This window comes from Muscardinus avellanarius, assembly GCF_963383645.1.
Source record: "Muscardinus avellanarius genome assembly, chromosome: 19".
Lineage (NCBI taxonomy): Eukaryota > Metazoa > Chordata > Mammalia > Rodentia > Gliridae > Muscardinus > Muscardinus avellanarius.
Window position 1 is genome coordinate 35689587 of NC_137805.1, and position 13783 is coordinate 35703369.

Below are 13783 nucleotides of genomic sequence, written 5' to 3' on the forward strand. Positions count from 1 at the left end.
TTGATTGAATAAACAAATTACAGACGAAAAACCAAAAATATCTGTAAGTGGACTACTGCTTAACAGTAAAAAGAAACAAATTAATATAAATTTCAAAATAATTATGCGGAAAGAAGCAAAACAAGCAAAGTACCCACATACCATCAGAGTGGGTGAGTCCTAGACTGGGCATGGTGCCACACACTTGTAATCCAGTACTTGAAAGACTGAGATAGGAGGATGGCAGGTTTTTTTGTTTTTTGCGGGTCTGGGGATGGAACAGCCCCACTGGACCCTGAATCTTGCGGCGTCTCCGGTGACGGCCGCGCGCCTCGGGGCTGCGGAGCAGGCAGGGCTGGGGTGGGGTGGGGTCCCGGGGGTGGGGGGCGTTGGGGCAGGGGTGGCGGAGGGCAGCCCTCTGCACGGCTCCGCCCGCATCCTCGCCCGGGCCGTGAGAATGGAGGAGCCACGACTCCGGTCGGCCCCGCGGGCCCGCTGGGGTGACCCGGGGCAAGTGACGAGGCCTTTTTGGAGGAGCCTCGGGTGTGAACGCGCCCAAGGCGCCAGGCTGCCCGGCCGCAGTCAGCGGAGTGAACGGCGCGTGCGCGGAGCGGCGGCGCCGCGCGGGGCATGGCGGGAGTCGCGCCGTCTGACGTCACGGCGCGCCCGCGCGGGTCGTCGGAGCCCGGGCCGGTGGCTGAGCCGTGGGCTTGGCCACTCGGTGGCCCAGGCGGCCGGCCGGGAGGAGACGAGGGAGCCGGGGCGGGGGCGCGGCGCTGCTCCCTGGGCCGCCCGCCTCGGGCTCGACCCTGGCCAGGCGTCCAACGCCGCGGGTTTCCTTGCGGCCATCGGTCAGGACCTGCGACTCTTACTGGGTTAATGTCCCTCGCAGTTAGAGCGTGGGCTGCTCTCCGGACGATACATTATTAGATTTCATGTGAAAATTTGTTATGAATCACAAGCAAGGGGATTACCTTTTTTTTGTATGGAGGCACGATTTGAACCCAAAGGCCTTCTCCTCTGAGCTACACTCCCAGGACTTTTTTTTTGGTGGTCCTGGGGGTGGAACCCAGGGGCTTTTCTGCCTCCGGGCTGTACTCCCAGACCTATTTTATTCTTTATTTGGAAACAGGGTCTCACTAAGTTGCTGAGAGCCTCGCTAAGTAGCTGAGGCTGGCTTCAAACCTGTGCGATCCTCCTGTCTCAGCCTCCCAAGCGCGGGGATTACAATCGTGCGCCACCACGCCCGGGTCCCCAGCACTTTTTTGTTGTTTTGAGAGTCTCGCTAAGTTGCTGAGGCTAACCTCGAACCTGTAATCCTGTCTCAGCCTCCAGAGTACTGGAATTAAAGGCCTGCACCACCACACTCAGACGATTTATCATTGTTTTCAAAGCATATCATCCTTCCTGTTTGAAGGCACTGGAAGAAATCGGTAACACAGCTTGTAGAGAGGAGACCTGGCTAAAGAGGGGGACTTCCTCACCATCCTTTACTTCATGCTCAAGTATACCTGATTAAACTTTATTTTACTGTGGTACTGGGGATTGAACCCAGAAGCATTCTACATTCTGGCTACACCCCCAGCCCAATTTTGTTTTGTTGAACTCAAATATCTCTGATCAGAGAAACTTTAGTGTCAAGACGAAGAGAAAATATTTATTTATTTATTTATTTATTTATTTACTTATTTTTTTGTGAGTATGGAACCCAGGGACATTCAACCACTGAGCTATACTCCCTGCTTTATTTTTTTTTAAATTATTTTGAAACCCAGTCTTATTGAGTTGCAGAGGGGCCTCACTAAGTATCTGAGGCTGTCTTTTTTTTTTTTTTTTGCAGGTCTGGGGATGGAAACCAGGGGCATTCAACCTCCAAGCTACAACCCCTGCCCTATTTTTTATTCTTTATTTTGAAACCGGGTCTCACTGAGTTGCAGACGGCCTCACTAATTAGCTGAGGCTGTCTTTGAACCTCGATCCTCAGGTCACAGCCTCCCAAGTGCTGGGATTACAAGCGTGCACCTCCATGCTCGGCTGTGATGACATGCTTTTGTTGTTGTTGTTTTAAATATTTCCTCTTTGCCTGGCGTGGTGGTGCACGTTTGTAATCCCATCATTCAGGAGGCTGAGACCAGAGAATTCTGGTTTGCAGACAGCCTCGGCTACTTAGTGAGGCCCTCTGCAACTTAGTGAGACCCTGTTTCAAAATAAAGAATAAAAATAGGGCAGGGGTGTAGCTCAGTGATTGAATGCCCCTGGGTTCCATCCCCACACCTGCAAAAATAAATAAATAAATAAATAATAAATAAAGTATATCATCAGTCCTGAGGTGATAGAATAAAAGTCACTGGATAGCCGGGCGTGGTGGCACACACTTGTAATCCCCACGCTTGGGAGGCTGAGACAGGAGGATCACACAGGTTGGAAGCCAGCCTCAGCTACTTAGTGAGGCTCTCAGCAGCTTAGTGAGACCCTGTTTCCAAATAAAAATATAAAACAGGCCTGGGAGTATATAGCCTGGAGATAGGAAGCCTCTGGGTTCCTCCCCCAGTACCACCAAAAAAAAAAAAAAAAAAAAAAAAAGAAGTCACTGGATAATACCAGCATTCGGGAGGCTGAGACCGAAGGATCGCCTTTCACGGACAGCCTCAGCTACTTAGGCCCTCTGCAACCCGGGTTTCAAAATAAAGAATAAAAAAATAAGGCAGGGGAAGTAGTGAGACCTGGTTTCAAAATAAAGAAAATAAGGTAGGCTATGTAGCTTGGAGGTCGAATGCCCCTAGGTTCCATCCTCAGACCCACAAAAAAAAAAAAAAAAAAAGAGTAACTGGAAATTTTAATTGTTGATTTCAAATATCTCTAATCAGAGAAGCTTTAGGGTCAAGACAAAGAGGAAACAGGATCTCACTAAGGAGCTGAGGCTGGCTGCAAACCTGCAATCCTCCTGTCTCAGGCTCCTAAGAAATGGATTACAGGCGTGGGCCACCACACCGGGCTCCACTTAAACCAGTTATTAAACTCAATTTCACTAACAGTGGCCCACTCACACATACACATCACCACCTATGAAATAGTCTTGCCAAAAAGTTTAATTCAAAGCTACTCAAGCATTTAGACCTTGACTATTCTATTAATGTGTTCCTTTATTTTCTGGAAAATAAAGGAACACATTAATAGATGTCATCATGAAAAAAATCAGCTAAATCCAGAATATGAGGAATTGTGCAAGGCAGCTAGGTTTGAGCTTTCAAAACCTCAATATTGGGATGTAGGTGTAGCTCAGGTCTAAGATGCTTGCCTGGCATGTGTAAATACCTGGTTTTAATCCCCAGCACCCCAACAAAACAAAACAAACCCTCTTAATTCCCATCCATCCATTCTGCCTCTCTCCTCTCTCTTTCTTCCTTTCCCTTTCTTCTACTTTCAAGATACAGCCCCCCCCCCCTTTTATTGGCAGTACTGGGGATTGAACCTAGCGGCATTCTACTTCTGAGCTACACCTCCAGCCCTATTTTTTATTCTTTATTTTGAAATAGGGTCTCATTAAGTAGCTGAGGCTGGCCATGAACTGCAGTCCTCCTGTCTCAGTCTCCCAAATGCTGGGATTACAAGCATGTGCCACCATGCCTGGCTGTTTTGTATTCTTTTGAAGTAGTCCAGAGAGCTGTACAGTGTTTCAACAAGCTTAAGAATTATAAATGCCTTTTGATAAAAAGAGACTCAATTGCTAAACTGGAGTCAGAGAAAGACTTTAATGACAGACGACTTCATACATTATAAAAGTACAGATTCAATTTTTAAAATGGGCCATTCCTTCCTTAAGTGTTCTGTAAGTAAGAAATCTTACCCATCTGAGTGCTACAGAAGATGCGGACCGTCCACAGCGCGTTGCGGGAGGAGTGTACAGCCTGGTGAGGTGAGGGACAACTAAAATCAAGGGGGGGGAGGAAGAAGGGCGGCGCAGCCTCAGAAGCTGTTGTGGAGCGCCGGCTCACTAGTGTCGATGTCATGTTCCTGGCGGGGGATAAAACAGAATTTTAGTACTTCACTACAGAGGTTGAAATACGATCTCTCTGGTGCGGTGAATCATTAACTGGGACCCACTGGTATTCTCTGGCTTTAAGGCTGAATTCAACCCGTGGATCAGCATTCATTACCAGGACAGGGTTTGTGACCCCTGCCTGCCACCCTCATGGTGAGTGGCAGCGATACGGTGCAGACACTGGAGAAGAGACCACCCTGGCTGCTCCCGTGGCCCTTGGGTGCCTCTTCAAGGTCACAGGGCAAGCACTGCTGGGAGTCTGCCCGGCCCTCGACCCACATTTCCTGCGGAGCCTGGTCTTAATAACCTCCCCTCTGCTCCCTGTCATGGCATTTAGAGACTGTAACTGTCTACTGACTCTTTTAGTGTAAGGGGTTGAACCCAGGGGTAGGCTACCTCTGAGCTGTACCTCTAGCCCTTTTTATTTTGAAAACAGGGTGTTGCTAGGTTGCTGAAGGTTTCACTGAGTTGCTGAGGTCAGCTTCAAACCGGTGACCCTCCTGTCTCAGCCTCCCAAGTACTGGGATTACAAGCATGTGCCACCACACCTGGAAACAGGGTCTTTTTTTTTTTTTTTTTTTTTTTTTTGCGGTACTGGGGATGGAACCCAGGGGCATTCTATCTCCGAGCTACACTCCCAGCCCTATTTTTGATTCTTTATTTTGAAACAGGGTCTCACTGAGTTGCAGGGGGCTTCACTAAGTAGCTGAGGCTGTCCGTGAACCATGATCCTCCTGTTTCACCCTCCCGAATGCTGAGATTACTAGCGTGTATCACCATGCCGGCACCCATTCCTTTTATTTTGAGATGGGGGTCTTCCTAAGTTGCTGAGGCTGGCTTTGAATTTGCAATCTTCCTGCCTCAGCCTCCTGGGTAGCTGGGGTTATTGGCCTGCGTCACTACACCTGGCTATATCCTTTTCTACTATACAAAATAGATGTATGTTGTACAGATAGATGCATTCTCTATATACTGTTATAGTCCTTCCAGCCCTTCTTCTACTTACTGTATCATAAATGTATTCCCAAATCCTTAAACATTCTCTTAAAACATTTTAATCTCCTAGATGTACCCTAGCATACTTAGCCAGTTCTTTTTTTTCTTTTTTTTCTTTTTTTTTTCTCTTTTTTTTCTTTTTCTTTTTCTTTTTTTTTTTTAGTGGTACTGGGGTTCCTGGAAGCCCTTCTACCTCCGGGCTTCACTCCCAGACCTGTTTTATATTTTTTATTTGGAAACAGGATCTCTTAAGCCAGCGCGGCTGGCCTCGAACCTGCGCGATCCTCCTGTCTCCGCCTCCCAAGCGCGGGGATTACAAGCGTGCGCCGCCACGCCCGGCTCTCTTTCTTTTCAATAAAGAGGATTGAACCCAGGACTATTCTATCTCTGAGTTACATCTCACCCTATTTTTTATGGTTTTTTTTTTTTTTTTTTTTTTTTTGATGGTACTGGGGATGGAACCCTTCTACCTCCAGGCTACATTCCCAGACCTATTTTTTATACTTTTAATTTGGAAACAGGGTCTCTTAAGCCAGCGAGGCTGGCTTTGAACCTGCGTGATCCTCCTGTCTCCACCTCCCAAGCGTGGGGATTACAAGCGTGTGCTACCACGCCCAGCTTTTTCTTTTCTTTTTTTTTTTTTTGCAGGTCTGGGGATGGAACCCAGGGGCATTTGACCTCCAAGCTACACCCCCTGCCCTATTTTTTTTTTTTTTTTGTGGGTCTCAGGGTGGAACCCAGGAGCATTCGACCTCCGAGCTACACCTCCTGCCCTATTTTTTATTCTTTAATTTGAAACCGGGTCTCACTGAGTTGCAGAGGGCCTCACTAAGTAGCTGAGGCTGTCCGTGAATCGTGATCCTCAGGTCTCAGCCTCCAGAATGCTGGGATTACAAGCGTGCGCCACCACGCCTGGCTTTTTATTTTTTTTTTTTTAAATAGGCTCTTGGTAAGTTGCAAAGGGCTTCATTAAGTAACTGTGGCTGGCCTCAAACCCGTGATCCTCCTGTCTCAGCCTCCCAAGTACTAGAATTACAAGTATGCACCATCATCTGGCTAACCAGTTCCTCCTTTTTTTTTTTTGAGGTACTGAGGTTGGAACCCAGGGGCATTCTACTCTACGTCCAAGCTACACCCCCAGCCCTATTTTCTATTCTTTGTGTGTGTGTGTTTTTTTTTTTTTTTTTTTTGGTGGTACTGGGGTTCCTGGAATCCCTTCTATCTCTAGGTTACACTCCCAGACCTATTTTATATTTTATTTGGAAACAGGGTCTCTTAAGCCAGAGAGGCTGGCTTCGAACCAGCGTGATCCTCCTGTCTCCGCCTCCCAAACTCGGGGATTACCAGCATGTGCCACCACGCCTAGCCTATTCTTTGTTTTGAAACAGGGTCTCACTGAGTTGCAAAGGACCTTGCTAAGTAGCTGAGGCCAGCTATGAACTGCGATCCTCCTGTCTCAGCCTCCCAAATACTGGGATTAAAAGTGTGCACCACCATGCCCAGCTTCATTAAAAATTTTAAAAAGAGGAGAGGGCTGGGGATGAGGATCAGAAGTAGAATGCTCCCAGGTTCAACCTCCAGTACAAAAAAAAAAACCCTCCAGAGAAGTAGAACTAGTTTATTCTCTCATTAGTAGCATTTGAATGCCTATTTACTTCCACTGGTTGGGCACTTAATGTTAGAAATCTTGTCAAGGAATGGAAGGAAAGCGGGCATAATTTTGAAGTTAGTGGCCCTTGGTTTGAGAACAGTGATCCCCTGCAGAAGGTGCTGCCCTCACCCTGCTCCCCTCCTTGACTCGGTTTCCTCTGGCCGCCCCTGCAGCACTGCCCTTCCCCCACAAGGCAGCTCGGCCAGCCTAGGGACTTTGCACAGGCCTCCCTCGCTGGAACACTCCTCCCCAGCCACCCGCATGGAGGCATCCCTCAGCACCGCAAGCCTTTGCTCTGGTATCAGTGCGCAGTGCGGCTGATCATGAGCACCCTTTAATGCTTGCCAGTCACCAGTGCCCCGCCTGCTCCCTCTGGCCTGGCTCGACTTTGTGTGGCTTCTAACGCACCATCGAGCATGCCAAGGGACTGGCTTCTCTTTCCGCTCACTAGTGCAGGGCTCACTGTCGGCTGCATATCCAGTGGACATTTAATAAGTACTTGCAGAGGCAGCAAATGTCATTAACGGGAATGGAATGAATGAACGGCGTGACGTCACCACCTCAGTGCCTTCTGGGCTCTGTACCTGGTTCAGCTTCTTGAACTCCACCACTTGGAAAAAGATGTGCTCCAGGATATGTTTGGCATCCTGTTGATCCTTGGGTAGTTTGCTGGTTACTCCAAGAATGTCCCCACACTTCCTGACATAGAATTCCAGGTCTTCTTCAGTACCTAAGCACAGGCGAGACAGAGGTGGACAGTTCATTTCTGCCCTTCAAGTACAGACTTAGTGTGTTTTAGGTCTTCTTTATCAAGTTTCTATAGCTCTCAACTCACTTCTACCTAGATGATATGAACGCAAGACTTAAACAGGGACAAACTCTAGAAATCTTGAATGTTCTACCTTTATAATGTAGGACAAAAGTGAGACTCCTGACTGAGGCTGACTGAAGCTGGACTTGTTCTGGCTTTTCTCTACCCTAAATCCAGCATTCCTACCTAACAAAGTGTGGGATCAACCTAAAAATGGGAAATCAAGTTACTATTTTTTTTGGTACGGGGGATGGAAGCCAGAGGCACTCAACCTCCGAGCTACACCCCCTGCCCTATTTTTTATTCTTTATTTTGAAACAGGATCTCGCTAGGTTCCGGAGGGCCCCACTAAGTAGCTGAGGCTGTCCACAAACCATGACCCTCCTTTCTCAGCCTCCCGAATGGCGGGATTATAAGCGTGGACCACCATGCCTGGCTCAAGTTACTATTTTCTGAATGCAACAAGAACTATTATAAGAAGGGCATATGGGTTTTATTTGATTTTGTTTTTTGTGTTGAAGATTGAACACAAGGGCATTCCACCTCTAAGCCATACCTCCAGCCCTATTTTTTTTTTTTTTTTTCATTTAAAACAGGGTCTCAGCCAGGCGTGGTGGCACACACTTGTAATCCCAGCACTTGGGAGGCTGAGACAGGAGGATCGCACTGGTTCAAAGCCAGCCTCAGCTACTGAGTGAGGCTCTCAGCAACTTAGTGAGACCCTGTTTCCAAATAAAATATAAAATGGGGCTGGGAGTATAGCCTGGAGGTAGAAAAGCCACTGGGTTCCACCCCCAGTACAAACAAACAAACAAACAAACAAACAAACAATAAAACAGGGTCTAAGTCTCAGAGGGCCTCTATATTGCTGGGGCTGGCCATAAACCTGTGATGCTCCTGGCCCAGCCTCCCAAGTACTGGGATGACAGGCATGCAACACCAAGCCAAGCTAATAGGTGCTTATTTTAAAATTAGCACCTATTAGCTGGGCGTGGTGGCGTACGCTTGTCATCCCAGCATTTGGGAGGCTGAGACCGGAGGATCACGGTTCGCGGACAGCCTCAGCTACTTAGTGAGGCCTTCTGCAACTCAGTGAGACCCTGTTTCAAAATAAAGAATAAAAAATAGGGCAGGGGGTGTAGCTCAGAGGTAAAATGCCCCTGGGTTCTATCTCCAGACCCGCAAAAAAATAAATAAATAATAAATAATAAAATAAAATAAAATAGCACCTATAATTATTATTAAAAAAAAAAACACCCAGGCCAGGTATGGTGGCACACACTTGTAATCCCAGTATTTGGAAGGCTGAGGTAGGAGGACCACAGGTTCGCAGCCAGCCTCAGCTACTTAGTGAGGAACTCTGTAACTTAGTGAGACCTTGTTTCAAAAATAAAAAATAAAAAAATAGGGCTGGTGGTGTATTTCAAAGATAGAATACCCCTGGGTTCAATCCCTAGTACAGAAAAAAATAAATTCTACCAATAATTTATCTCTGTGAAGCTAGTCCCAGAAGTAGTAATGGATGGACAGCCATTACTATTCTATTTGTGTGTGTGTGTGTGTGTGTGTGTGTGTGTGTGTGTTACTAAGGGATGGAACCTGGGGCAATTATCTCTGAGCTACCCCTGAGACCTATTTGTGTGTGTGTGTGTGTGTGTGTGTGTGTGTGTGTGTGTGTGTGTGTGTGTGCAGGTCTGGGGATGGAACCCAGGAGCATTTGACCTCCGAGCTACACCCCCTGCCCTATTTTTTATTCTTTATTTTGAAACAGGGTCTCACTGAGTTGCAAAGAGCTTCACAAAGTAGCTGAGGCTGTCTGTAAACTGCGATCCTCCAGTCTCAGCCTCCCAAATGCTGGGATTACAAGCGTGCGCTACCATGCCCAGCCTATTTTTGTTTTTATTCTTTATTTTGAAACAGGGTCTCACTGAGTTGCAAAGGGCCTCTCTAAGTAGATGAGTCTGTCCTAGAACCGCGATACTGTCTCAGCCTCCCAAATGCTGGGATTACAATCATGTACCACCACACCTGGCTCCCTATTTTTAATTCTTTATTTTGAAACAGTCTCATTCAGTTGCAGAGGGCCTCACTCAGTAGCTGAGACTGGCTGCAAACCTGTGATCCTCCTATCTCAGCCTCCCAAGGGCTTACAAGCATGTGCCTCTAGACTATTTTATAATTTTTTTTTTTTTTTTTTGGTGATACTGGGGTTCCTGGAAACCCTTCTACATCTGGGTACACACCCAGACCTATTTTATATATATATAATTTGGAAACAGGGTCTCTTAAGCCAGCAAGGCTGTCTTTGAACCTGTGTGATCCTCCTCTCTCCACCTCCCAAGCGCAGGGATTACAAGTGTGCGCCACCACAGCTGGCCTTATAATTTTTAAAATCAATTCTCCCTAGCCAGGCGTGGTGGTGCACGCTTGTACTCCCCGCACTTGGGAGGCTGAGACAGGAGGATCGCAGAGGTTCGAAGCCAGCCTCAGCTACTCAGTGAGGCTCCCAGCAACTCAGTGAGACCCTGTTTCCAAATAAAATATAAAACAGGTCTGGGAGTATAGCCCGGAGGTGGAAAGCCTCTGGATTCCACCCCCAGTACCACCACCAAAAAAAAAAAAAAAAAAAAAAAAAAATCAATTCTCCTACTGGAACAATGACTGTCCCCTTTATTTGGTATGCTACAATGAACCTCTGTACAGCTGCATCATTTTGTTTTGCATATCTATAGGGATTTCCATAGGATAATTATAGAAACAGAAATGTCGGGTCAAAGCATCTGATTCTGTTTTTGTGGTACTGGGGACGGAACCCAGGGCCATTCTACCTCCGAGCTACACCCCCAGCCCTATTTTTTATTCTTTATTTTGAAACAGGGTCTCACTGAGTTGCAGAGGGCCTCACTAAGTAGCTGAGGCTGTCCTCAAATTGCGGTCCTCCCATCTCAATCTCCCAAATGCTGGGATTACAAACGTGCGCCACCACGCCCAGAGCATCTGATTCTTCACTGATCTATGATTCCGTGTGTGTGTGTGTGTGTGTGTATGTGTGTGTGTGTGTGCGCGCACGTGTGTGTTGTGTTTGTGTGTGTGTCAAACCTAGGCCTTCTATATGATAGGAAAGTGCTCTACCACTAAGCTCTGTCTTGCCAGTTTTTGATTTCCCAGCACTTTCTACAATGCCTATTACAGGGTAGATATATGGTAAAGCTGTTTTATTTACACTGAACTATTTCCATTTGAGTATACAGCTTTCTGATCATTGGGCAAACAGATTTTTTCACTTAGTTGGGATCTCTCTATTTGTGCAGTTTTATATCTTTATTTCTGTGTGTGTGTGTGTGTGTGTGTGTGTGTGTGTGTGTTAGTAGGAATTAAACCCTGGGACATTCTACCTCTGAGCTATACCCCAGATCTATTTCTCATACTTTATTTTGAAACAGAGTCTTACCAAGTTGTGGAGGGCCTCACAAGTTGCTGAGGCTGGCCTCGAACCTGCGATCCTTCTGTCTCAGTCTCCCAAGTACTGGGATTACAAGTGTGTGCCAACATGCCTGACTTCTTGCTTTCTTCATTAGGATTTTATCTTATATTTTGCCAATGTCACTCCCTGGCCATTGTAAACCTCTTTCATGATTGCATTTTGTCCCATTAATTGAATATGACATAACTACCATTTCCCTGCTAGTAGACACTAAAGCTGTTCTCATTTTTATCGCTGTGTGTGTGTGTGTGTGTGTGTGTGTGTGTGTGTGTTTTACTTGAGATTGAACCCAGGGCATTCTAACTCTGAGCTATACTCTCAGCCCATTTTATTTTGAAAAAGGGTCTAAGTTATTGTGCGCTGGCCTTGAATCTGTGATCCTCCTGTCTCAGTCTCCCTAGTACTGGGATTATAGGCATGGCCCACCATAACTGGCTTACTACATTTTATTTTAATTAATTAATTAATTAATTAATTTATTGTGGTATGGGAGTGGAACCCAGGGGCTTTTCTACCTCTGGGCTATACTCCCAGACCTATTTTATACTCTATTTGGAAACAGGGTCTCACTAAGTTGCCGAGAGCCTCACTCAGTAGCTGAGGCTGGCTTCGAACCTGTGCGGATCTCTTGTCTCACCCTCCCAAGCACTGGGATTACAAGCGTGCGCCACCACGCCTGGGTGGCTTACTACATGTTAAATACATAACGCAGAAGTCATCTGTGCACCTTCAATCATCTCCTTAAATTAGGTTCCCAGGAGTGAGTCACTGCTTCACCATGGGCGGGATTTTGTGCCCCTGGGCACATGCGCACAGGCCTGGCTCTGTGCTGGAGGCAGAGCGTGTCAGGAAGAGCCAACGGTCAGGAGTGTCCTGGGTCTCTGCGGCCGTTTTCCTCACTCTCTGCTCAGAGTGGGCACCTGGCTCCCAATGTAAAGTTTCTATGTTTCTTGCAATCCTGACTCATTCTTCTTATCTATTCCTATGAAAAATGACCTAGATTTGCCAGGTGGCAGCCAGGTTAGGACTCAACCTATGGTCACTTAATGGGTCTGAACTAAAATCTTACAGGGATCAAAGCTGATTTTTGGCTTTTTGCTTAGGAACATTTTCTAACTCACTGAGCAAACTGGCCTCTAGAAAAATAAGCAATATCGTAAAGCCAGGCATGGTGGTATGCGCCTGTAACCCCAGTACTTTCAGACAGGAGGATCGCAGGTTCTAGGATAGCCTCAGCAAGTGAGGCCCTCAACCTAGTGAGATTCTGTTTCAAAATAAAAATAAAATATGGCTGGGGGGACAGGCGTGGTGGTGCACGCTTGTAATCCCCGCGCTTGGGAGGCTGAGACAGGAGGATCGCACAGGTTCGAAGCCAGCCTCAGCTACTTAGTGAGGCTCTCAGCAGCTTAGTGAGACCCTGTCTCCAAATAAAATATAAAAAAATAGGTCTGGGAGTATAGCCTGGAGTTAGAAAGCCTCTGGGTTCCACCCCTAGTATCACCAAAAACAAACAAAACAAAAAAAATAGGGCTGAGGGTGTCTCTCAGAGGTATAATGCCGCTGGGTTCAAGCCCCAGTACCAGAAAAGAAAAAAAAAGAACAAAAATTTAGCTTCATGCATCTGTTCATATTTTGTTCTCCCTAAACAATCTCTAGCCTTTCTCTTTCAGCAAATCTCAGTTGTGCACAGTGAAATAAAACTCATTAAGAAAACAAATTTTGCCAAGCGTGGTGGCGCACGCTTGTGATCCCAGCATTCGGGAGGTTGATACCGGGGCGGGTATATAGAGGGAAATACACTAAGTGATGTGTGCACACATGTTTGTACCATGTTAAACCTCATTATGATGTACAATTACACTGCACCAGTGAAAGTATAAAAAACATTGGCCACACTTACACTTATTGGTAATCTGAGCAAGCCGTGCCTTCTCAGAGGAGAATGTCTCATCTAAGTCAAACAGTTCCAGAGGAGGAGGTGGTAATTCCCTGAAGCTAGGAGGGAAAACCTAAAGGAAACGATTTCATGAAAGTGTTATCCGAAGCCATAACTAATGGTGAGATACCCGGGAAGCCAGAGGCCGACTCCGCCTTCCCCTAGGATGGAGCACTCTAACCCCATCCCTCCTCCTGCCCTCATCCTTTCAACCCACATCGAGCAAGACTGTGAGTCCACTGTCAGCGCCAAGTGGAGCCAGCGCCAGCTCTACCACTAAGCTAACCAACAGACAGACCAACTCCTTTACGTGGCACATCGATGCGAAGTGTGGGGCTTAGGTTTGTGCTGAACATTTGAACTTGTTCTCATTTAATTCTCATTTAATTATGAGTTCTTCAGGGATAGAAATTATATGGGAAAGCAGATATAGATTCGTGTACAAAGTAAGTGCTGAAATTAAGCTGGGCATAATGGTAGATGTCTATAATCTCAATACATAACTTAGTGAGGGACTCTGTTCTAAAACTTAAAAAAAAAAAGGGGGGGGGCTGGAGGTAGAGCTAGGAGGTAGAATATCTCTGGCCTCAACCTCTAGTACCCGCCCCCCAAAAAAGTACTGAACTTAAGAGTCAGAATTCACAGGTATGAACAGGTGAGATACTGGGAAATATTTTTTTTTTATTTTTTGGTGGTACTGGGGGTGGAACCCAGGGGCTTTCTACCTCTGGGCTATACTCCCAGACCTTTTTTTTTTTTATTTTATTTGGAAACAGGGTCTCACTAAGTTACTGAGAGCCTCACTAAGTAGCTGAGGCTGGCTTCGAACCCGTGCGATCCTCCTGTCTCAGCCTCCCAAGCGCGGGGATCACAAGCGTGCGCCA

At 46.6% G+C, this 13783-nt stretch overlaps 1 protein-coding gene across 1 annotated transcript in view; it reads right to left on the reverse strand.

The window, feature by feature from the left end:
- Positions 1-3838: 3838 nt before the first annotated feature.
- IFT52 (intraflagellar transport 52) overlaps positions 3839-13783 on the reverse strand; it is a gene marked incomplete at its 5' end in the record, with an annotated part of 37499 nt that continues 27554 nt past the window's right edge. Inside the window, 3 exons of the mRNA XM_080716266.1 lie at positions 3839-3993; positions 7253-7398; positions 12864-12972. Of these exons, the coding sequence (XP_080572392.1) occupies positions 3946-3993; positions 7253-7398; positions 12864-12972 (303 nt within the window). The 3' untranslated portion in view covers positions 3839-3945. The remainder of the gene's footprint in view (positions 3994-7252; positions 7399-12863; positions 12973-13783) is intronic.